At 35.3% G+C, this 23,741-nt stretch overlaps 4 protein-coding genes across 5 annotated transcripts; 1 reads left to right on the top strand and 3 right to left on the bottom strand.

Moving 5' to 3' along the window:
- Positions 1-1,382: 1,382 nt before the first annotated feature.
- Positions 1,383-6,479, top strand: LOC110682966 (F-box/LRR-repeat protein 14-like). Its single transcript, XM_021859305.1, has 6 exons — positions 1,383-2,050; positions 2,833-3,260; positions 3,422-3,583; positions 4,364-4,439; positions 4,555-4,710; positions 6,019-6,479. Exons 1-6 carry the CDS (start codon positions 1,409-1,411, stop codon positions 6,157-6,159), a joined length of 1,605 nt encoding a protein of 534 aa, XP_021714997.1. The 5' UTR covers positions 1,383-1,408; the 3' UTR covers positions 6,160-6,479.
- Positions 6,480-6,815: 336 nt separating this feature from the next.
- LOC110682967 lies at positions 6,816-9,623 on the bottom strand. Of its 2 annotated transcripts, none has more exons than XM_021859306.1 (9): positions 9,060-9,623; positions 8,637-8,838; positions 8,475-8,527; positions 7,955-7,991; positions 7,798-7,863; positions 7,495-7,599; positions 7,256-7,409; positions 7,032-7,108; positions 6,816-6,948 (listed from the first exon to the last, which is right to left on the bottom strand). In XM_021859306.1, exons 1-9 carry the CDS (start codon positions 9,164-9,166, stop codon positions 6,883-6,885), a joined length of 867 nt encoding a protein of 288 aa, XP_021714998.1. In that variant the 5' UTR covers positions 9,167-9,623; the 3' UTR covers positions 6,816-6,882. The 2 variants fall into 2 exon arrangements, with proteins under 2 accessions (XP_021714998.1, XP_021714999.1); XM_021859307.1 differs by having other exon boundaries at positions 8,637-8,828; positions 9,060-9,159.
- A 7,511-nt stretch (positions 9,624-17,134) lies between these two features.
- LOC110683101 lies at positions 17,135-17,773 on the bottom strand. The gene has a single exon (XM_021859455.1). It carries the CDS (start codon positions 17,771-17,773, stop codon positions 17,135-17,137), a length of 639 nt encoding a protein of 212 aa, XP_021715147.1.
- Positions 17,774-18,916: 1,143 nt separating this feature from the next.
- On the bottom strand, positions 18,917-21,992 carry LOC110682965. Its single transcript, XM_021859304.1, has 5 exons — positions 21,775-21,992; positions 21,532-21,688; positions 19,843-19,995; positions 19,342-19,517; positions 18,917-19,219 (listed from the first exon to the last, which is right to left on the bottom strand). Exons 2-5 carry the CDS (start codon positions 21,670-21,672, stop codon positions 19,111-19,113), a joined length of 579 nt encoding a protein of 192 aa, XP_021714996.1. The 5' UTR covers positions 21,673-21,688; positions 21,775-21,992; the 3' UTR covers positions 18,917-19,110.
- Positions 21,993-23,741: the final 1,749 nt, after the last annotated feature.

Below are 23,741 nucleotides of genomic sequence, written 5' to 3'. Positions count from 1 at the left end.
TTCCAATCAATGTCAATCCAATCCGAAAATTCAAAATTTTAAAAAATTTAATCCATTCCAGTTCAATTAAAATTTAGTAGGTATGGTTTTAAAAAAAAAATCAAAAAATAAAAAATCCTTTAAATTTATTTATTTATTTATTTATACAAAACCACCCAAAAAAAACATGAACCCTCACAATACTTGGCGGGAAATAAAACAAGCTTCTAGAGGAAGAAACCAACACACCCCCATTTACAACTTCACTTCAAAATCCCCCAACATTCCTGAGCCGTTTTCCGGTCATTCTTCCAAAACCGCCTTTCTCTCTTCTTCACTCCCCCATTTTCTCTCTCCTCACTTCCCAAATGCCGTTTCTCAGGTCCCGAGATATTCCCCCATTTCCAAACCCTCAATCTTCTCCCAAAACCCTAGAAATTAATGGGTTTATTGAACCAACTACTCCTTCCAAAACCATTCAATCATTAGCAAATTCAACCAATTCTACCCCTAATTCTCTCGATTTTGAGTCCAATTTCACTTCTATGTCGGCCCCACCTATTCGTCGAAGTAATCGTCTCGCTTCGAAGCCGAAATCCGACGATAATTCCCGGGGTTTGGCTTCTGATTACACCTCTAAGCGTCGGAGAAAGGGGAGTGTTGGTAAGACGATGCAATTTCATTTGGAGGGTGATGAAGTTAAAGATGTGAATTGTTTTGATGGTTTAGGGTTGGGTTCAGTTGATGAGAATAGTGTTAGGGTTTCTGATTCTGATTCGATTGTGGAAGAGTGTCTGAAGAAGTTGAAGAGGGAGGATTTTGATTGTTCGGAGGAAGAAAATGGGTGGTTGAGTTTAAGGTCAGGGACGAAAGTAGCGAAGAATTTGGGGGATGAGCGCGAAATCGATTCCAGAAAAGAGGGAATGGAAAATGATGTTTTGATTGAAAAAGGTGGTGGTTTTGAGGATGAGGCAATGATGGAGGAAAATGGGTGTTTGAGTTTAAGGTCAGGGACGAAAGTAGTGAAGAATTTGTCGAATGAGCGCGAAAACGATACCGTTAAGGAGGGAATGGAAAATGATATTTTGATTGAAGAAGAGGGTGATTGTGAGAATGAGGGGAAGATGGAGGGAAATTTGCCTGTTGGTTTCATGTCAGCGATGGAAAAGTTGAAGAATTTATTGGAAGAGTGCGATTGCCTTACTGGAAAGGGAAAGGGGAAGGGAAAGGGAAAGGCTGTTTTGAATAAGGAAGATGATGATTTTGAGAATGAGAGATTGAAGAGCTCAAGGAGAAGGTTTAGTAGAGAAGAGAAGGGAAAGGTGTAATTTCAGGAAGGTTTAGTAGAGAGGAGAAGGGGAAAGGTGTAAAGTCCGAAAGCGATTGTGAATTGGATGATGTAGAATTGGATTTAGCTGTTCAACTTTCTATGGCTGGTAGTGAGATGGGTGGTTTGGTGAATAAGATGGATGATGATGGTCATGAGAATGTAGTAATTGAGCAGCGTCCTAAGGATTTGAGGGCTCAACATAAAGATATAGCGAGGCAAAATGCTTCGAGATATGCTTTTTTTGATGCTCGGGAAGAAGAGAATGATGAGGATGATGATGATGATGAAGAAGAAATGGTAGCAGAAGAACCAGTTGGGAATGTTGAAGATTGGCCTGGACCATTTTCAACTGCCATGGAAATTATAAGGGACAGAGAGAAGAACTCGAATCGTCAAGTACGTGATTTGAGTTCTGTTAAAGAAGGGTTTCCATTAGTATCTTGGACTCCTAGGAAAGAAAGTTACCTTGAGTGCAGCAAGCGAGAGGCGCCTGCATTGATAAGTTTGTGCTTGAATGTCCTGGCAGAGAATGTTGATGCAATCACTTCTCTTGACAGTGTCCCAGATGCATTGAGGAACAAGCTTAGTCGATTGTTTTGTGATTCTAGGAAGATGAATCCGCATTTTCTCAGTCTTCTTCTTGATGGGTCTCCTTCAGAGATACGCCTTAGTGATTGTTCGTGGCTAGAAGAGCACGTGTTTGAGAAGTTGTTTGAAGCTTGTGACTTTAAAATCATGACGGTATGATTGCTTTTTCCTTATGCTTTCTTTTTGTTTTTAATGTATTGGTGAAATTGAAGTTGATTTTCTTAGCTTTAGTAGCTTGTATATCCTTAGTTCTTTTCCAAATGTGTGAGATGAGCTTAATTTGGACTTTATCATACATTCATACTGTTAGGTTACTACTTATGTTTGAACTTGTGCCATGGCCATAATATTAGAAGTTAAGCTTTAGCTGTTGGTTATAAGCATACTATTTGGTATCTGCGATTGCATGTTTCCTTTGCCTTCATGGTTTTGGTGAGATATTTCTAGTGTACTATAGCTGCCTGTGTGTATATATTTGGAAAAGTTGCTTTTTTGCTAGACTGCAAGCCCTTCTGTTGTGCAGCTTCATGTCAGGTGTCTAGATAGTAGATAGTGTTGTTTTGAATGATGATATTACGTGTAAACTGGAAAGTACTCATGCTGAAGGAGGAATATATAACAAGTGGTTGGTGACTATTTTCTTATTATTAACTGTAATACATGTACCTGAGGCATGCCACAGTTGACTATGCTAGACTTGATTCTTAAAAGCAATGGCATATTCATCTTTATTATGTGAGAATGTGAGATGTTATTAACTTGACCATTGGGAGTTAAGCAAAAAATCTGGTTTCTGCTTGAAAATGATAAGTAAATTTGTTTTAGTCCTGATATACTCTGCAATGGGAAGACAAGCAGCTCTGCATTTCATTATCACATCTTTTTCCATTAAGCAAGTATTGTAATGCTAATTATTATTTTCTATATAAAATTAGGTTTTACAACTTGATCTGTGCGGACATTGTGTATCTGACTCTTCGTTGCGCAAGGCCTTAGTACCAAAAGGATTGGAAGCACTGACAACTATTTCGTTGAAAGGTGCTTGTCGTATTTCAGATGCTGGGCTTGCTGCACTTGTTTCATCCGCCCCTGCCCTGAGATCTATGAATCTCAGTCAATGCTCTCTTTTGACCGATGTTGGCATTGAAAGTATTGCTAATTCACTGGGGTTGATTTTGCAAGAATTATACCTTGATGATTGTGAGACTTTAGATGCAATGCGTATCCTTCCTAAACTTAGGCAGCTGAAAGCATTGGAAGTTTTGTCACTCAGGGGCGTAGTCAGTGTTTCTGACAAATTTATCAAAAACCTATTTGAGGAAAATGGTCAGAACATGAAGGAGCTTGTTTTGGCCAACTGTGTGTAAGTTTTGTTTTTTTTTTTTACTTGTCTTTCTGTAATTGAATCGATATCTTCAACTTGCTATGCTTTTCTTGTCAAACATATGTGGCAATATTTTCCCTCCATTGTGGTCTTTCAACTAATTAGCATGTCCTGCTCACCACCTTCTTTTCTTTGTGCAGAAATTTGACTGATTCTTCTTTAAAGGTCATTGCCAATACGTGTCCTCAGTTACGTGTCCTCGATCCTAGCTATCTGGGGAAGTTGTCTGATATTGGCATGGCATATATTACAAATGGCTGTCGCAGTATTCAAGATTTGAAACTTTGTCGTTCTCCATTCAGGTAATTTTTGGTGCTTCAGTTATTTAATGCTTGACCCTGTTGCTATCTCATCAATTTTGTTGAGCTTTTAGTGTAATTCTTCAAATAACACTCTTTTGTTCTCAGTTGTACTTCAGTTTAGACTATAAGAATAAATGTAGGAAATTATCTGGAGAGGCTTGGGTTTTTTTTTTTTTTTGGTAGATCTGGGTAGGTGTATCAGGGTCTTGTGGGATTGTTCAGGGTCTTCATGCTTGTGAAGGTTTTTTATTCCATTTTTGCTGGTTGATTTACTTTCAATGTTGGTGCATAAATTATGATTGATATGTGTATTAATTGCTTATTCATGATTTGTTATCTCTCTATCTGTTGTATATGCACACTTGCCTTAGGCACAATCCTAAGAGTAATGGATAGAGTTGAAAATTAGGAGAAAAGTGTGGTGTTGGAGAGAGATAGTTTACTTGCAAAGGCCTCTGCAAATAATATGGACAGCTGTTGAAGGGAAGTGTGGAAGAATGTGGAGGGAGTAAATTTCTCGATTTCCTTTATTTGGTTGGCTTGAACACAATATTCTTAATAGAATCTTAAGAGTCCTCAATTCAACCCCATGGATCCACGATATGATGATCTCTAACAAGCACATTGCCTTTTTTTTTTTTTTTTTTTTTTTGATCTCTGATCATCAACTTTGTTAGCAGTATCTTATAAATTTGTAGAATATTGAAGTCTTTGATTTGTCTTCATTTTGGTTAATCTCAAGGGCAAAATCCCCTGATTACTGCATCTTTTCTGTGACAGTGATGATGCTATTGCTGCATTCCTTGAAACCTCTAGAGAATCTTTGATAGAATTATCTCTTAATAACATATCCAAGGTATCAATCTAACTTGTGGCTGATTCCCATTCTTTCTTTTGCATGTCGTTCTTGAGATATCTGAACGGAGGATCCATGTATAGTTTGGATTCTTAGAATATGTTTGTTTCTACAGGTTGGTCAGAATACCACCATTTCTCTTGCTAGGCGTTGCAAAAATCTCGAGAGCTTGGATCTCTCCTGGTGCCGTCTCCTTACAAACGAGGCACTAGGATTAATTGCAGACAGCTGCTTGTCTCTCAGGTTGCTCAAACTTTTTGGTTGCACACAGGTACATTAATTTTTTGCTCATAACTTGTAACGACCTATTGGGAATTATTTGGCCTGATTTCCTATTACCTTTGGTTACACCATAATATTAACAAAACCAGGTGTGTGTGTACTGGCTTTATACGTGTGTTTGTGTGCTTGAATGTATTAGATTTACACTATGTTTGGATAACAAATTTATTAGGGGAAGGAAATAGGAGGAAGGGAAGGGGAAAGAAAGGGAGAGGGAAAGTGGAGCTTCATTTTCCCTCCAAATCTCTCCAATTTTGAAAGGATTGTATTTATTAAAAGAGGAGGGAAAATGTCCCTCCTCCCTCCCCTTCCTTCCCTCAATCCATTATCCAAACAAACTGATTTGTTCCCCTCCCTTTCTCTTCTCTTCCCTTCCTTTCTCTTCATTTCCTCCTATCCAAACAATGTGTAAGTGAGAATTTTTTAGGCACATGGCTATGGCGTCTAGCATACATATCGGTGAGCAATTATTTTTTGTTACTCTCTCCTCTTGTGAGGTTGGCCACATTTGATTTGGGATCAAAAGAATCGAGCTGAAATATTATAACTATCCTTCTCTGTGAGAGTATTTTGCATGTCCATGCCACAAGTAGTCTTTTGTTCGAATTTTTTGTTAAAGGTATATAGGGAAATCAAAGTTTAACTTCCTCTTTTTTTTTTTTAATTATAAAATTTAACTTCCTAAATTTAGGAAGTTCTTATAATTTGGATGTCTTTAGATACGGAAGTGGCATGTTATTTAGGGACGGAGAGAGAGAGAGAGAGAGAGAGAGAGAGAGAGAGTATGTTTTCAGTGATATCATTCGTTGCTGAGGGTGGCATGTCAATGTTCTCAGGATGTCTTTAGATAAACATGTCAATGCTCTCATGGTGCTCTTTCACATTATTCTTAACCATAATAAGTGTTGGGTAATATCAACTCAGAGGTCTCAGACAAAGTACTCTTAAAAGATCTGGTAAGTCTAGACAAATGAGTTTCAATAAGCTATTAGCTTTCAGGTTAAGTCCAAATAAGTTATGGAAAACACACTTTTACTGAAGAAGATAAGTTTCTTTGTCAGAGTATAAAAATTACCCCCAAGGTCCCAGCTCCAGGGGAACAGTCAGATTATATTTGCATTTCTGATATTTACCACAAAATAGATTTTATTTTTCTTTTGGGACTAGAATATACACTCTGTGTTTTGGTGCACAAACGCTCAATCATCTGATCTTTTTAGAAATATGAAGTAGGTTTTGTGGTGTTTCAGGTGTTAGTGATTGTCACTCTAATATCTCTATGATTTACTTTGGCCAGGTTACGGAGGTTTTTGTGGACGGCCACTCAAACCAACATTTACATATTGTTGGGTTGAAGCTGACTCCAATTCTGGAACATATCAAGAGACCAGATTTCCAACAAGGACCATTGCATTATTCCACCTTCACCCCATATTGATTCTTGAATTTGGTGGCTCACATTGCTTCATTATAGGGCAACAATTCTCTAATATTTTTTTTTGTTTCAATCTAACTTTGTTAAATGTTCAACCCATACTTATGGCAATTTTAAAACACCCTTGGCAATTTTGTGACTTGTATTTGCCATTACAACATTTTATTTTTGTACAGAGAAGTCAATAGCTAGACTAATGGTAGATTTTGTGATCAGAATACAGGGATCACATTTTAGCACATGTTGCTAATGTTTTTGTCAATGTCTTTGACAGTATAATGTTACCTCAGTAATATAGCAAGCAAATGCTTCCTTTCGTTCTTTTTGTTTTTGTAATCGTTTCTTAATACTTGCAACAATTTGAACTTTGAATTATTTACAATGAATACTTTGACTATCTTTGGTGGTTTGTTCAGAGCACGTATTCAATGTATCAACATATATACACAATAATAGCTTTGACCATCATTGGAGAGCATATTTTTAATGTATCAACAGGTTATAATTTTTGCAATGGAGATTTTCTATGAGGCTATTGCAATCGGACAAGTTTTGCATAATGCAACAAACGCAGTAATTTGTTGCAATAAAATTTACATATGATTGTAGTATATGTGCACGCGCCTTACTGGGAGCACGGTTCTTGGTATGCTCGGGTGTAAGAAATAATTTGTAGTATGAATGTAGGTTATAAGACGTAAGCAGGGGAATATCTCCGATTTTGGTTTACGTCTTGCAACTAAGCAGGTACATCTGTTCCTCTACTAATTGCTTGTTTGCAACTTCTACAATCTGATGAAATGATGTAACAAATCGGTTGAGCTTTTAATCAAGAACTTAACATATAACAACCTATTTAATTTCAATATTTTCACCTCAAAACCCAATCTCTGATACAGTTTCCGAGCTGGTGTGTTCTTTTTATGAACGTGAACAAATATCATTTCTGCACCTGTTACAAGTCGAAAATCAACATTCAACAAAGACCATTAGAAATCAAATTTCGTAAAACTAATCTTCAAGTTTGTAAATACTAACTAATTATCTAGATTGCTTTGTTCTTTTCTTATTAAAATCTTCAATATTTATCATGTGTTACCCTTTGATTTTGCAGATTCTATTGCAAACTTCAACATGTTGAGGGCAATGCCCTTGCGCCGAGCTGATTTTGCAACGCATAGGTTTGCAACATAACCGTATCTGCTTGCTTCCTTCCTCTCAATGCTGCAGAATAAAGGTGCCTGAACTCTTTCCTAGAATATAACTTCTTGTTTCTCAGAAAATTTCGTACGATTAACTTCTGGATTAATATAAGAGTTTAAGGCTAATTTTTGTTACCCCAGGAAATGATTCTCCTTGTAGCAAGTATCGAATACTCAAATCCAAAGTTCCTACCACACTTTTGAGTATGGTATGTTTAACGTTATTAGCTTCCTTCTTTACCTGCATTGCAATAGGACAGCTTCTTAATTAATATCGATTTTACATGAAATAACAAAAGGTTATACAGAGTATTATGTGGTACATATGGTAAGTACGTTGTCAATTGTGAGATTATAATTGAATTATTATGACATAAGATAATAGAAGAATCATATTATCGATGTATAATTTCAATCTTTCATTGTATGGAGTATATACCGCGATAATGCATGAAGACTGTTGGCCTTGGTATCCTCTGCATCTTCTTTTCAAAGCATTGTATTCCTAGTTAAAATGAATACAAGAAGCATTAGTATTAGGACTATTGTGATACATTTTGTTGTAAGTGGTATCATTCATTGATTTAAACATATACCTGGTCTGCGAATTTCCTTTTGTAGCTCTCAGCATATCTGATTATTGAAGACAATAATGTTAGTATTTGTCATTAGTTACATGGCTAAATAACCGTGTTTAGTTTCAACTTTTATATGTTATCTCATAATTGATCACAACATAAGAAAGTTAGGTTAAAGTCTATCCATTAATCCTTATATGTTTAATATACATATTCGAAGGTATATGTTGGTGGCATTTTTTAGAATTTCATTTTCGAGAATCTAATATCCTAAGGTCATATTCGGCAAAATTAGATGTGTCTGTTAGCTTTTAATTTTTGAGTAGCTATCAGCAATTGAAGATTACGATGTCTCACTAGCATATCACAATTATAAACTGAAATTCTCTTAATCTCGGTTCTATTTATACACCTAATAACTTAATCAAATATTTAACTTGCATATATATTAACATAAAGTATTATGCAAAATAAATTTGGATTTTATTAAGGTTTAATTTTTCTTATATATATTCCACCTAACTACAGTTAAACGTACCTTTCATTTGGTCGATCCTCCCAGTGACTTTCGGCACGAAGCCAGGCTGCAGTCTACCACAAATACAATTGGACAACCGAATTTATATAAATTCCAAAATATCTCATGTAATAATCATGCCCTACATTATTAATTCTTATATAATGTAAGTAATTAACATACCCAATATTCTTCATTAAGCTCTGCTTCTCTAGCCACAAACACCCCAAAACTTCTGCTTTCTTGGTTAATCTCTGTTTCTAATTGCTGCATTTTCGTAAACTGAAGGTCTGATCTCTCTATCCTTGTATCGAAACAAGGCGATTGTGTTCGCCTTGTTACACCTTCTTCTTCTACTCCTAGAGAGGGTGTTGCCTGCATTTCCCTGATGATAAAACCATGATTCATCTTACATTTTTACATGTCACACTTAATGATGTATGATATATATTTTCTATTATTAATATATGGTCTTTGACCTTGAAAATACAAGTACGAGTTTTATTATGGGATAGAGGGAATATATAATATAAGCATCAGCCATCAGGGGCTTGATTTTCATTCGAGTTCATTATAAGAAAGACTAAAGGATGATGTATGACTTACATTCTACAGATCATGTCGGGCCGGGTTCTTCCACGGCATGGTTCGGTACATGTTGAATAATACGTGCAGAAGGCAGGTTGAGAGGATAAAGCAAGCTTTGAAAACATGTTGTACAAAGTTTTATGAATAAAATGAAACTTTAAGCTAAAAAACTGGATTGAAAGAATGAAATGTTTTTAGTGGATTAGATGCATATTGCATACATATTAAACTGCAGGAAAAATGCCAAAAAGAAGTAATGTGATGGAGGAAGAAATGGCAACGTTTTGAACTACAAGCCAGTCAAGTTTAAGGGGAGTTTTGTGGGACCCAAAAATGAGATTTATATTGAGATTTTAATAGAAATGACCATAAGTTTTAGCTGGATTTGTAAATGGATTTTGTATGGGCATGTGGATTGAATGGTGGCGCAGTTAATACTTTCCCATCAATTGAAGAGAGAGAAATTATTGTCTTAATCTCATCTCCACTTGATTCAATTGAAGTGGAAGTTTCATGTGATCCTCTTTGGTTGTGGCATTTATTTTGTGTTTTTTTATTTTATTTTTAATTCAATGATTATGGTTGATGATATGGTTTAAGGTCTTAAGGATGGTTTTTTGGAAGTTTGTTAGGTGTGACTTTATGAGGTTTTATGGTGTAAAGCGTTTAGAATTTATAGACATTTGATATTCGAGATAGAGATAAAAGGAAGGGATAGAAATACAGAAATGAAAAGAGATAATCATATAATAAATTGTTTGTGTTGTTTAGTATGAGTTGGGGATAAGATTGAGATAAGTGGTAAAGTTATATGAATTTACCATGCCTTCCTATTATATTAAGGGCAATTTTATTTTTTAAACTTACTTATCCCTTAATATACCATCTCCCTACTCTTTCCTAGGTACTAAATTATAGGGGACTAGGGGCAAATAGGTTGTGTTTTATTCCTATCTTTATCTCATTTTAAATCTCTATTGTTTCTAAAAAAACACTGAATTTCATCAATCTACCCCTTTATATCTTTCTCTTCCTTTTAACTCCACTAAACAAGCACCCTCTTATTGATTATTGACGGGTATGTGACGAAGTTTAGATCATCAAGTAAGGCGTTTTATGACATGTGAGCATAACGGGGTTCGCTGATGTGTTGCATCTCACCACGGTGCTTTAGAGATACAACTTTATGCGTGCACAAGATACGCAATTGAAAATTATAAGAGGGTGTGATGATGATACATGATTATTGTCTTGTACTTGAATGATTTATACCTATATTGAAATTGTGCTATAAACTTCCTCAAGAAAAGACATTGAGAGGGGATTGACTAAGTGAGTTTCATAATGTTGACCCAAAACTAAGAAAGACATAATTATAATTAGTACATTGTTTCTAACCTAAAAACTAATTGCTAAAAATCTGAAACATAAGTTGATTTTTTCAGGTAGCAGCCATTGCCCACGGTATCTTATTCCTTTACAATTTGCTAATTATTTTATACAAAGTAGTACGTATTAATCATTAATGTGATTGCTTTCACTGATATGCAACAATTATTGACTTCTTGACCTTTGACGCTCTCTTACTCCTATTTTTGTTCACGCTGCCAATGAGCTAGTCCATTTTCTCTATATATGTCCCTTATTGGGCATGGGCTTGGAATGCCAATAATATATAATTTACAAAAGCATGTGACAAATAGGTCGTTTGAATTGGATTTTATTAGGCCGAGTCATATTCGAGTATATTGTAACTTACTCGAACAATTGTAATGCTTCTAACTTTCATATTAAGTAATTTTCTTTAACACATATTAAGTTAATTGTAATAATCCAAGTTGAAACTGAAATTTTGAATCTTTCACATTTGTCTCTTATTCTTTTTCAGGCATACTATATTATTTCTTACCATATTCTTATGGGGGATTTAATTTTTTTTATTAAAAAAAAGTTATGTTTCTGATTGTAGTGTAGGGTGTTCAAATTGTTTGCAGAAATAATATCACATATTTAATCAAAATGGAATGTCTAATTTAATACTATATTCAGCAAGGACTGCATATTAAAATGGCTTAGAATGACAGAAGAATATCTACAATTGAGTAGGCTACTAGGCTTGTATTTATAAAGAAAAAAAAAATGGGTGGTCTAGTAAGATTCAATCGATTTGATTACGTTTCAAATTAATTGACACGTTTTGACTTTTGATAATATTCATAAACTTTATTTTAACTAATGTTCGTGAATTATATATATTAAAAAATATAGTTTTCTTGTTAAATCCGTTTCAATATGCACTTAATATTTTTTTTTTTTTTTTTTTTTTTTTGTGTGGAAACAATATGTACTTCAATTAAAATTTCAATTTTAACATTGTTTACAATTTTTTTATTTATTTTTTATAACGGTCCAAAAAAGAGTCTAGCTCCCAATTGACTCGATATTACAATGAGACAACTTGACTCTCTAAACCATACTAATACAAGTGCTAAAAAGGGGATTGGGGTACAAACATTGTGGATTGCTTGTAAATACAAATAAGGGGGTTGAGGGGATTCATCACTAGTACTAGCCATAAGATGTTCCACACTTGATCCCTTGCGTTTTTTGATCCTGCAAAAACAAACTCTGTAATACCTTTTACCTTTCTTGTTCTTCACCCTTGACCTGATTGGTCGTCCATGCTTCCTTGACAAGGCAGAGAACTTGAAGGTAGAGAGTGCAAAGGACTGCACCTGGCAAAATTCTTGGGGTCTTCTTCATTAGAGCTTACGGATTCCAATTCAGCGATGTCAGCGGAAGTTAAAACTCTCGCAGGCTTCTCACTCCCCACCTCGATACTTGAACCCTTATTGCTGCTAGAAGTAAGGCAAGTAGATATATGATCATCTAATTCTCAACGGCGGCGGTGCTGGACTTGGTAAGCCCAACAACATCGTTGACCACGGCGGCATCCATAAATCGCATAGCCTTTTCCTTTTGGCACTTCCTGACGTGATTCTTCTTTTTCGGACCCACCATCTTAGTGGGCATGAACAAAGTAACATGACCTTTGGATTCCTTTGCCTTGTGAGCTTCCAGATGCCCATCATGAGTGGTCTTTTCTTTCACTCGTACAGTCATCCATGAAATAGCAAAACCTTTGAGGAAAATCAAGGTTTTCCTTTGATTGAGATCCGAGTAAGACAAAGCGAAAATCTTAAGGGACTGATTAACTCTTAAACTGTTGAAGAAGATATGGGTTCTCACTGATCCTTATCCTTAGCCTGTCTAGAATCCTGAAAGTTAGGGGGGCTAGTGGCATCATAATCCCCCTTAAGGCTTTCTACCATCATCTCACTAGTAGCATCCATGGTGGTTAAGTTTGTAACACCACTCTCAACATCGCTACTAGGCAACTTGTTAGATTCTAGATTGACAGAAGGCTTTCTAATCTTTCCTTTTTTGTTGAAAAGGGCGTGGGACTGGCTGGAATCCTTAGTCCCTCTTGCCCTTGAGCTTGCTAGCTCTGCTTCTTAGACCCTCCATTGTTTCCATCTCACGAGGATGTCTTGGTTGTTAGGCTCAGCCTTGGCTGCTTATTAACCAAGGTCTTCATTGAGCTTGATCTCGGCTAAAGCTCTTCTGTAAAAGGCTTTAGTGTTGTTTCCATCAAGCATAATGACAAACGAGCAAAGCTCCTTAGTTTGTTCATAATCAGGAACCTTTAGGGCGGAAGCTGTAAGGTTTAATTCAAGGGATATGGCAAGGTTCCATAGAAGAACACAGTCATCTTCATTTCACGGCAGTACAAAACACAATAATTTCAACCCTTCTTGAAAAGGATATTACTCCCTTCCTTCACGACCTTAGCTTGATTTAGGATATTTCGGGGGCAATTGTTAGTAGCAAAGTTGAAAATTCTTTCATCATAATCGTCGTTCAAGCGTGTGTGCGTGAGGGCACTACTCAATGTTTGGCAATCCATAACAAACTTCTAAAGAGAAAAGGAAAGGACTAAGAACTTCACTAAAAGGAAGTCACGAACAGCACCAAGAAGTAAACGGACAAAAAAGAACAGAATTGAGGGAAAAACCCAATTAAAAGAACATAACTATAAGCTGAAACAAAGGAGCCGCTATCGGTCGGAGATTTGAGCCCAACCCGCAGCAAGAGACGAGGGGTGGGGGGTCAATCGCAAAAACAGGTGCTATCAGAGCACCACCACCAAAGCCATTAAATTGGCTACAGAACCACCTTGGATCCCCACTCAGAAGACCGACAGGTCACAAGAAAAGGCAGCTGGGGAAAAACCGCGGCGGGACAGCCGACCGACGATCGAGTCACCGTCACAAATATTGTGCTACCTCGAACAACAAGGATGAGTGATTCAGCGTCTAAAACCCGGGGGTCTCCCGCGAGTTGATCGGAAAAGGTAGAAGAAGGTCCCGCCGGCGAACGAAAGGTAAAGTTGCCTGCTCCGATCGACGGCGGTCCACCTGAGGACGCAAGACGAGGAATTGGTTTTGTTAAAACTAGGGGCCTTTCATGATTCATAAGGGGTTGGTCAATGATACTCGAGCATGTACTTGTTTTGAGTGCTTTTTTATTTTCTGTCGGGATTTATGGATTAGTCATGAGCCGCAATTTGGTTCGAGCTCTTATGTGTCTTGAACTTATATTGAATGCAGTTAATCTAAATTTTGTAACATTTTCTGATTTTTTTGATAATCGCCAATTAAAAGGAAGCATTTTCTCAATTTTTGTTATAGCCATTGCAGTCGCTGAAGCAGCTATTGGACCGGCTATTGTTTCTTCAATTTATCGTAACAGAAAATCAACTCGAATCAAACAATCAAATTTATTAAATAAATAGTATTTCTTTTTTTTAATTTTATTAGAAATTTCACAAATTCGATTTTAGAAATTAAAATTTGAATATTTAGCAATTCAAATTAGATTACTAGATCTTGCACCTTAAGATATATATACTTTCATAAAGTGTAATAAATCAAAGTATTTTTTGGATCTCTTTTCCATTTTCTATCCAAAAATAGGTTGATTTCAAAAATTCTAGGAAATTATTGATTCGTCTAGTATTTGAATATGTATTTCATTTATTTTACTAGAACTAGATCGACAATTAATCAAGTGAAAAAAATTCTAGACCCAATGTCGCAGTCAGTTAAAATTTATGATACATGTATAGGGTGTACTCAATGTGTCCGAGCTTGTCCCATGGATGTATTAGAAATGATACCTTGGGATGGATGTAAAGCGAAACAAATAGCTTCTGCTCCAAGAACGGAAGATTGTGTCGGTTGTAAGAGATGTGAATCCGCTTGTCCAACGAATTTTTTAAGCGTTTGAGTTTATCTATGGCATGAAACCACTCGCAGTATGGGTCAGGTTATTGATATAGTCAGAAAATTCCATTTGAATCCATTCATTCTATTTGGATTTTTTTTACCGACAAAAATCCGTACCATGACGAAATTTATTTCTTTTGGGGCACGGGTTTTTTGTTCAAGTATATCTTGTCTTTACCACGAATTATTTTCCCTGGTTAACAACAATTGTAATTTTGCCCATATTTGCAGGTTCTTTAATTTCCGTATTTCCTCAGAGAGGGAATAAGATTATAAGGTGGTATACTATATGCATTTCGGTTTTGGAGCTCCTTCTAATAACTTATGCATTTTGTTATCATTTCCCACCAGATGACCATTAATCCAACTGGCCGAAGATTATAAATGGATCAACTTTTTTGATTTCCATTGGCGATTAGGAATCGATGGACTTTCGATAGGACCTGTTTTACTAACAGGATTCATTACGACTTTAGCTACTCTAGCCGCTTGGCCAGTTACTCGAGATTCTTGATTATTCCATTTCTTGATGTTAGCAATGTACAATGGTCAAATAGGATTATTTTCGTCCCGAGATCTTTTACTTTTTTTCATAATGTGGGAATTAGAATTAATTCCTGTTTATCTACTTTTATCCATGTGGGGGGAAAAGAAACGTCTCTACTCCGCTACGAAATTTATTTTGTATACTGCGTGGGGTTCTATTTTTCTATTAATGGGAGTTCTGGGTGTTGGTTTATATGGTTCCAATGAACCAACATTAAATTTGGAAACATTAGTTAATTAATCGTATCATGTGTCATTAGAAATAATATTCTATATTGGATTTTTTTTATTGCGTTTGCTGTCAAATTACCGATTATACCTTTACATACATGGTTACTAGATACCCACGGAGAAGCACATTATAGTACTTGTATGCTTCTAGCCGGAATCTTATTAAAAATGGGGGTGTATGGGCTAGTTTGGATCAATATGGAATTATTACCTCACGCTCATTCTATATTTTCTCCTTCGTTGATGATAATAGGCACAATACAAATAATCTATGCAACTTCAACATCTCTTGGGCAACGTAATTTTAAAAAAAAAAGAATAGCCTATTCTTCCGTATCTCACATGGGTTTCATAATTATAGGAATTAGTTCTATAACCGATACCGGCCTTAATGGGACCATTTTACAAATAATTTCGCATGGATTTATTAGTGCTGCGCTTTTTTTCTTAGCACGAACTAGTTACGATAGAATACGCCTTGTTTTTCTCGATGAAATGGGTGGAATAGCAATTCCAATGCCAAAAATATTCACACTCTTCAGTAGCTTTTCAATGGCATCTATTGTATTACCCGACATGAGTGGTTTCATTGCGGAATTAATAGTATTTTTTGGACTAATTACCAACCAAAAATATCTTTTAATACCAAAAATACTAATTACTTTTGGAATGGCAATTGGAATCCTATTAACTCCTATTTATTCATTATCTATGTCACGTCAAATTTTCTATGGTTATAAATTATTTAACATTTCCAACTCTTTTCTTTTTTTTTTTTAATTTTGGGCCGCGAGAGTTGTTTGTTTCAACTGCTATCTTTTTACCAGTAATAGGTATTGGGATTTACCCGGATTTCGTTCTCTCGCTATCAGTTGAAAAAGTAAAAGCTATTTTATCCAATTATTTTTATAGATAGATTTCCTTTCATTTAATGAAATGAAAAAAACAATCTTCTTTACATAAGACGAAGCAAGACAAAATTGGAATTCTAATCAGTCATTTTTTATGTTTGTGAGAACCATTTAAATCATAATTTAAATGGTTCTCACCTGTTTCTAAGAAACTTGCTTATGACTTGTACTATAATATGTATTCATAAGGCCATAACTATGTAGCCCTATTCCTAATAGATTAACCCCAAAATAGCATATCCAAATTATAAGAAAGCCTATAAAAGCCACAATTGCAGAATTTGCACCTCGAAAATTTTTATTTGTTCGAATATGTAAATAAATTGCAAATATGGTCCAAGTAATAAATGCCCAAGTTTTCTTTGGGTCCCAATTCCATATGATCCCCATGCCTCATTGGCCCATACTGCTCCTGAAAGAATACCTATGGTTAAAAAGATAAATCCTAGACGAATAGTCTGGTTTTGGGGTTTTGATTTCTCGCGCGTGGAGCGCGTTCACCTCTGTCTTTATATAATACACTACAATATGTTTTTTTTTTATAATTATTATTATAAATTAGGTAGTTAATAATCTTAGGTCTGTCAATACTATTACTATTTATTTGTTGCACTCAAGATTTATTTGGTAGTTAAAGTTTCTATCTTCGTCTTAATGCCTACTGTTTTGCATTTTTTTTTTTTTACAATAATATAGTTAAAGATAGGGTATAATTTCAATTGAATTTATACATTGACAAATGAATAAAAGAATTTATACATTGACAAATGGATAAAAGAAACATTTCAACTAATTTGAAATGAAGGAATTATATGCCGATTAGATTAAAAAAATAAAAAAGAAACATATTAATCGACTATGCTGACTTGCAACTATGGTCTACTTGACAAAGCATTGTTACCTTGGAAGGTATAATATGTCAATCTACTCAAAGAGAGAATAGAACATTTTGTTTTAGAGCTGACTAGAGATTACTAGTAGTAATACATAATTCAAACCGGAATTAAAGTGCAAATAAAATAACTAATTACACAACATAAACCTTAAACAAACCATCTTATCCTTCAAAATCATTTTTAACCCATTTCTCACCAAATTTACTCTTCACCTTCTCATCGAACTCCTTAGCCTTGTCCTCGGATACCTTAGCCGCCCCATTTGCCACCGATTCCTCATCGATTCCGGCTATCCTCCTACTCCGCTTCCTCGAAATCTTCTCCCTCTCCTCCTCCAACCCTTGATACTCCCTCACCCAACACCTATGAATAAGACAACTCACCACCAAAACCACAACTTGCAACACAAACATAACCATCAAAATCCCACATTCCAACCTCACCAACACCTTCGCCTCTTTAGGATCCCTTGGTGAATTGAGGATCGATAGGCTCATTTTCTCCTTCAAAAACAAGGCCATGAAGCTAAGCACTTGGCTAGCAAGCGAGGCGAGTAGGAAGGAAATGTATGTCACAAAACACAAGTGAGTAAGGCGAGAGTAAAACCCGATAAAAGAGGATAAAAGAGAAATAGAAGAAGATATAATAATAGCATAGCCTAAGGAAGAAGGGGGTGTTTTAAGGAGAAGTATAGGAGCAAGTGAAGCAGTAGAAAGTATGAATAAGATCAAGTTTAAGCATGAAAGTAAAAGATTTGGAAAAGAAAATGAATTTCTTAGCTTAGAACTTGATGCTGCCATTTTTTCTTGTAAATTTTTTGGCGAGAAATTAAATGGTTTAAGTTGATAATGAATGTCGTAAATTTTGAATTGTTTTTATAAGAATTTGGGGAAATTTTTATTTGCCGTTGAAGATGTAACGGATATGTATTTTAGGGACCCATGCATGTAATGTAATGTTATGGACTTTGTGTAACGTTCATTACCTCCTTTTTGGTTCAAAGTTTGAAATGTCATTAGGAATTTTAAACTGTTTGAGACAGCAATATTATTAGAATTTTCAATTTAGATGTGTCATGTGTGTATACGTGGCTTTTTATAAGGAATTTTGGTTCACGGATTATAATTTATAAATCAAGAGTCGTACGATGTTCAAATTTAACCATTCTAATTCTAAATTCAAGTACTTGAAATTTAAAATTCAATCCAATCCAAACTGAATTACTCCGTATCAAATTCATATTGAATTAAATTTCATTATTGGATTTTCGGAACAATCAGATTGAAAGAATTTGGATCCATAATAACCGAACAAACTGAATATTAATGGGGCTTGGACCTAGTTTGTAAAGCCAAATTGAGATTACGGGCTTACTAAAGAGGACGGAGAAGCTTCAAGATTAACAAAAAAATCTCATGGACAATGAAAGTTTTCATCATTCTGATGAAAGCTACAAAACCGTGCCTAGGAAGTGCAAGTAACATCTAACATAATAACATGTAAAAATAGAGAGAATAACTCCCAGAAAATACAAGAGAGGAAAGTTCGAGGCAAGAATATAGGACATTGACAGCAGATAAACATTCACATGCCATTCAGTCAGGCGATTCAGCTGTACAACTAACGATTGGCCACACGACTAATAGAGATAGATTAAGACAAGTTGACCATCATATATTCTTTTACAACATCGACATGTTCTGCTTATCCAGTACTTCCACAGTTTTTGCTTAATTCAGGAAATTAAGAATGCAAAATTGATGGCTTATATTGATTCTTGCAAAGTAAGCACAAAGTGGCCGAGTGTTGAAAATTCTCTAAAGTGAAGACAGTATCATCTAGACATCTACTGCGAGACTAGTTTATATAGTGAATGTGAAGCCTATGGTATGGCCATATACTGTGACGGAGCTGTCTGAACTTGGAACAAATTGTCAAGAACATGAACCAGCTTAAATTATAGGTCAAATTAATACTTCTATATGCTTATTTCTCAACAAATAAAAAACAGACTTAATCTGAAGAAAAACAGGGGGGAAAGTGAAGGATGAAAACAAAGATATACAAGAGCAACTGTAAAGTCTGTAACTATGAATACAAGACATAGAAGGATTTTCATACTGCCCTGACATTTCCCTCAGGGATATTGTTCATTTCCGTGTGTGAAGATAGCCTCAACTCTGTCAAGTGATGCTTCCAGGCGTCCTGAGTTCATGTTGAATAACGGTTCTCCTGTGCCTAGAGCACTATGAAAACACACCAAAGGAATTATTAATACAAGACCGAAAGTAACAAGTCTAACAACAGTGCAGACAAACCACCACAATAATGCATTCAATAATGGTATAATGCAGAATATTGTACTCACCCGGTAATTTCTGGAAGAACATAATCAGCCCTCCAGCCAAACCGGAAATCCACACCCTCACACAATCCAAGTGATGTCTTATTCCGAATCCGAGATATATTATCTCCTCCCAAACATGAAGTAAGCTTCCATTTCCACCCGATAGCACCTAATGAAAAGTTATGACCAATGCCTACCTGCACAATTCAGAAACTTAATTTCCTACTCCGTACAGGTGTACACTATATCAATTCATGAAATCAGATAATGAAAAGACATGCAACTGTCTTATGATGGCAGTAGACTTTAATGCTCACATGACTCACAACTCACAACATAAAACTAATGATGCTTAAGGTCTAACAAAGCTGAAGTATGCTGAGAGGAAGGAAATTAAACCTGCAAATTACTGATGCTTAAGGTCTAATAAAAGATAAGGATCTGCTGAGCAAAAGTAAAACATGAAGATTTATGATGCTTAAGATTTAACAAAATTATTCTCAGAAGAAAAAAAAATTAAACCTGAAGATTAAGGAATTTTGTTATGGGAATCTTCTTAGAAAGAACGCGCACATCTTGATGTATGGGCTCATATATGAACTTCCATCTTCTCTCATTAGACAAAGGCTTTAGTACAAGCTTTGTCTGGAAATCATTGATTGGTGAATTATAAAACTGCATCAAAATATCAGTGCATTAGCCACGTGCTCTTTCGGATGAGTTACAATTCTATTCCCCCTCCTTACCAGAAAATAGCATAGAAAGGAGAAAACTTTCTAGAACTTCCACTGCCCACAAAGAACAATTTCGATTGTATTTCTATCCATAATCCTGGCATCCATCAAACTCTAATTTACAAAAATTGACCATCAAGTTGGTAAATTCCGATCTACTAACTCAGCTGCCATGCCTGGTTCCACAGATACACTTCCCAAGAGAAGCATAAACTAGTACTCCATTTCATGCAGGAAACACACACTAAGCAAAATTCTGATTGTTGTTCTGTATCAACTAGTAAATGTGGTAACCCTACGTCCTAAGACCTGGTGAAATCCTACTTAATACTAGTACAATGGTATATTATATGGTCTCAACTTGCATACATTTCCAAAATGATACTTGCAGCATCAAAAGTCCAGAAACAACCTCGTATAAAATGTCAAGTCAAGAACAATCCACTAATAGTAAAAAGCTATTATTTCAAGAACTGAAGAACAACCATCCCCATAATTGGTATGAAGAAATTTTGGGATTTGAAATGGTATCACAAAAGAGCTTGTTATAGGTTGCCTAGTTCAAGGGGTATGGTGATAGTTTTCCTTACTTTAGTTGAGGCCATGGGGGTATCTGATTAATTTGATTTCACCCACTTGTAACCCTCCCTTACTTAAAAGGTCATGTTCTATTGACTTGATTTTCACTTTATTAGAAACAATAAGTTTAGATAAGATAAGTTAGGAAAGATAAGTTCACATAAGAAAAGTTTAGTAATATAAGTAAAGATAAAATTTAATAAGGGTTACATTAATTAATTTACAATGAACTAAAATAAGTTTAAATAAGTGAAATGTAGGTGAATAGAACGCACCCATATGACCATACCATGTCTCTTCCTCTTCCTCTCACAATTGATTCCATTCCAATCCATTGTATTAACATCCAATCTATAAAAAAATAATGGTTGTCATTACTCTTTCCATCTCTCATTCAATTCCAATATTCTATTCCATTCTGTTTACTCCAACCATAGCCTAAATTACTTCGATTATGTGACTCGGGGTGGTCTTGAACTGGTTGAGACTACTAGAGTGATACTCCGAAAATTCACAACGAGCAAAATTCAAATAATCCAGCCTTGAAGAATAAAATTCCCAAAGAAACAACTAATCAACAATCTAAAAATACATTATAGTATTACACATCCCAATGCCTATCAAAGAACATTGCATAATTCAACCTCATACTGTCATACAATGAGTCAATGACACCCACAACCACAAAATCCATGTCAATCCAAACCAAACACATCAATTTCAATTACCATTTCATTCATAACAATCAGCATCTTTATAAATTTATAAATTAGACGCAACAATTATATCACCGAGAAAATTAAAAAGTATTAAACTTTAAATTTGAAACCATGTATAATTTAAACATATAAAATTAGGTGAATCTTATAAACCCCTTACAAAAAAAAAGTAAAAATACCTCTAAATTAACACCAAGTCTAAACCCTTCATATTCTTTGCGGAATTTGACAAATAATTCTGAGGGAATCAAGTTTATGTTGTAAAGTTCATCCCATGAAGCTGGTTCCTCGACATTTGCAACACCCGGATTTGTATCCATTTTCAAACGAATTATCCTGAATTCATGAGCATAATGTAATAGAAACCAACCATTTTGAATTGTAAAGAAAAATTGAAGAAAACAAAATGTAAAATTGTTCACCTTTTAGTCACCAATTTGAAGTAGGAAGTAGTAGAGTGTTCGATGGGAAACTAAAACTCCATTAACTCAAAGGAAGCATATCTTGTTGTTGTTGCAGTCGGTTGTGTGAAAGAACCGACTCGATAAATTGGCCGAGGGGTGGGCACTCAGAGTCGAGCCCTGGGACTCTCTACTATCTAGGATATGTTCTTTGTTTGAAAATAGAGATAGATCATTTGGGCGAGCCTGGCCTAAGGCTTGAAATAGCCCGTCTAGTCGGGCTGGGTCGGGTTGAGGTTTGGGGTGAAAATACTATTAGTAACCTAAATTCCTAAACTTTGGTCGGGCCTAGCGAGCATGCCAGACAAAAAAAAACAACTAAAAATGTGTAATGTTCTTGTCCAAGGTCCGCCCTAAAAAATAATAATTTCGAGTGGGGAGTCGGGCCCAATTTTACGTCCATGGCCCGCTCAAAATCGGGTCGGATCCATGTTGATCAGGTCTATTTTAAAAGCAAGCGTTAGTTTTTTTGGTGTAAAAATAAAACCACGCTGCCCTCAGAGCCAAGCGACTAGTGAGTTTTGACGAGATATGAATTAAGGTGCGTTATAGTTATTTGATTTATTGAACTTTTAGCGATTGTTTGGCTGCATTGGGAATTAAATTCCCATGGTAATTTACATTTCATAGGAAATAAACCTTCATGTATTTCCTATAAATTTGCCAAACTTGTTTGATTGACATGAGGGAATTTGCTGGGAAATTTGCATTACATGTGAATTGTTAATGCCTTAGGGGAGGTTAGGTAATTAACTTCCCATAATGTAGGAACTCAAAATTCCTAGGAAATTACAATTCCCCCATTTACAGATTTCATGTTAACCAAACAACAAGGGATCTAAGCATTTCCTAGGAATTTCTATTGCTTATGTTAAAGCGTTAAACAAATGCAACCAAACAAGCTCATTAAATTCTTCTTAAACTTACCTTATCTAAACTAATAAGCAGTATTAGAATTTATTGGACTTATTTTTTCTAAGATAAGTGAAGATAATCATCTAGGTTATGATGGTAAGGGTCATTACCAAATTAATTGTTACAAATGTGGGGAAGTTGGACATAAGTCTTATGAGTGTCCAAGAAAGCAAAGCTATAGAGAAAGGGGAAGAAAAGGATGGGAAGTGGGGAAGAGGAGAGAAATGAAGGATTTTCCTTCAAAATTTCCTTCCAAATCTTTTCATTTTTAGAGAAATTAATTTCTTACAATTTAAGCATTTCATTTCTCTCCCCTTGTATTCCTTCCCTTAATCAATTGTTATACAAAGAAAGATACACCATCTCTCCATTTCCCTTCCCTTCCTTTCCCTCTACTTCCTTTAATCCAACACACACACGATTAAAGAAAAATAAAGACTTTGAAGAGGCAATTGGCAAAAACAAACCAACACTATCACATATGATACAATATTTGTCCATATGAAGTACTAACATTTTTTTTTTTTTGAACTAAATCAATTCATTAATAAAAAGTCAAACGGCATCTACAAAAGAGATCTAAATTAACAAATACATATAAATGAATCAATTAAGGGTTTCCTTCATCAAAGCTACGATTGTTAAGTAGATTTTGCACTGTGGTACATCCCTCGCACACATCGCTGGAATATTGTTGAGGCAAATATTGTTCTTTGCCAACAAGTTAAATACTCTATCTTGTTTTATAGTATTAGGGGGTCCCCATTGAGTTACCGGTTTCAAAGATTGATAACATTGCTAATGTAACAACCCAACAATAAGGAAGCTTTCCCAAAGAAAGTAAAATAAATTAGATTGCTTAAAGAAACGAGTAGATCAAATAAACATATGACAAAAGATACAAATGCATTCCATTAATTAAAGGATAAAGTCAGGTCTACAATTGTATTAGTCGAAGGAGAGGTTACCTCCATGATCATACAATTGGAAAAGACGAACGATCTTCAATACAT

The sequence above is a fragment of the Chenopodium quinoa genome, unplaced genomic scaffold (genome assembly GCF_001683475.1).
Source record: "Chenopodium quinoa cultivar QQ74 unplaced genomic scaffold, ASM168347v1, whole genome shotgun sequence".
Lineage (NCBI taxonomy): Eukaryota > Viridiplantae > Streptophyta > Magnoliopsida > Caryophyllales > Amaranthaceae > Chenopodium > Chenopodium quinoa.
Note: the sequence above shows the minus strand (reverse complement) of the source record. Positions and strands in the feature narration are given on the sequence as shown.

Coding starts and splice junctions, on each gene's coding strand:
- LOC110682966 (XM_021859305.1), top strand. CDS start 1,409: ATGGCTGGTAGTGAGATGGGTGGTTTGGTGAATAAGATGGATGATGAT. Junction 2,051..2,832: donor GTGACTTTAAAATCATGACG/GTATGATTGCTT, acceptor ATATAAAATTAG/GTTTTACAACTTGATCTGTG. Junction 4,440..4,554: donor CTCTTAATAACATATCCAAG/GTATCAATCTAA, acceptor TTGTTTCTACAG/GTTGGTCAGAATACCACCAT.
- LOC110682967 (XM_021859306.1), bottom strand. CDS start 9,166: ATGTTTTCAAAGCTTGCTTTATCCTCTCAACCTGCCTTCTGCACGTAT. Junction 7,864..7,954: donor AAAGGAAATTCGCAGACCAG/GTATATGTTTAA, acceptor CATTTTAACTAG/GAATACAATGCTTTGAAAAG. Junction 6,949..7,031: donor ATCAGAGATTGGGTTTTGAG/GTGAAAATATTG, acceptor TCATTTCATCAG/ATTGTAGAAGTTGCAAACAA.
- LOC110683101 (XM_021859455.1), bottom strand. CDS start 17,773: ATGGCAGCATCAAGTTCTAAGCTAAGAAATTCATTTTCTTTTCCAAAT.
- LOC110682965 (XM_021859304.1), bottom strand. CDS start 21,672: ATGGATACAAATCCGGGTGTTGCAAATGTCGAGGAACCAGCTTCATGG. Junction 19,996..21,531: donor GACTTGGTGTTAATTTAGAG/GTATTTTTACTT, acceptor ATTTTGATGCAG/TTTTATAATTCACCAATCAA. Junction 19,220..19,341: donor GTTCTTCCAGAAATTACCGG/GTGAGTACAATA, acceptor GTGTTTTCATAG/TGCTCTAGGCACAGGAGAAC.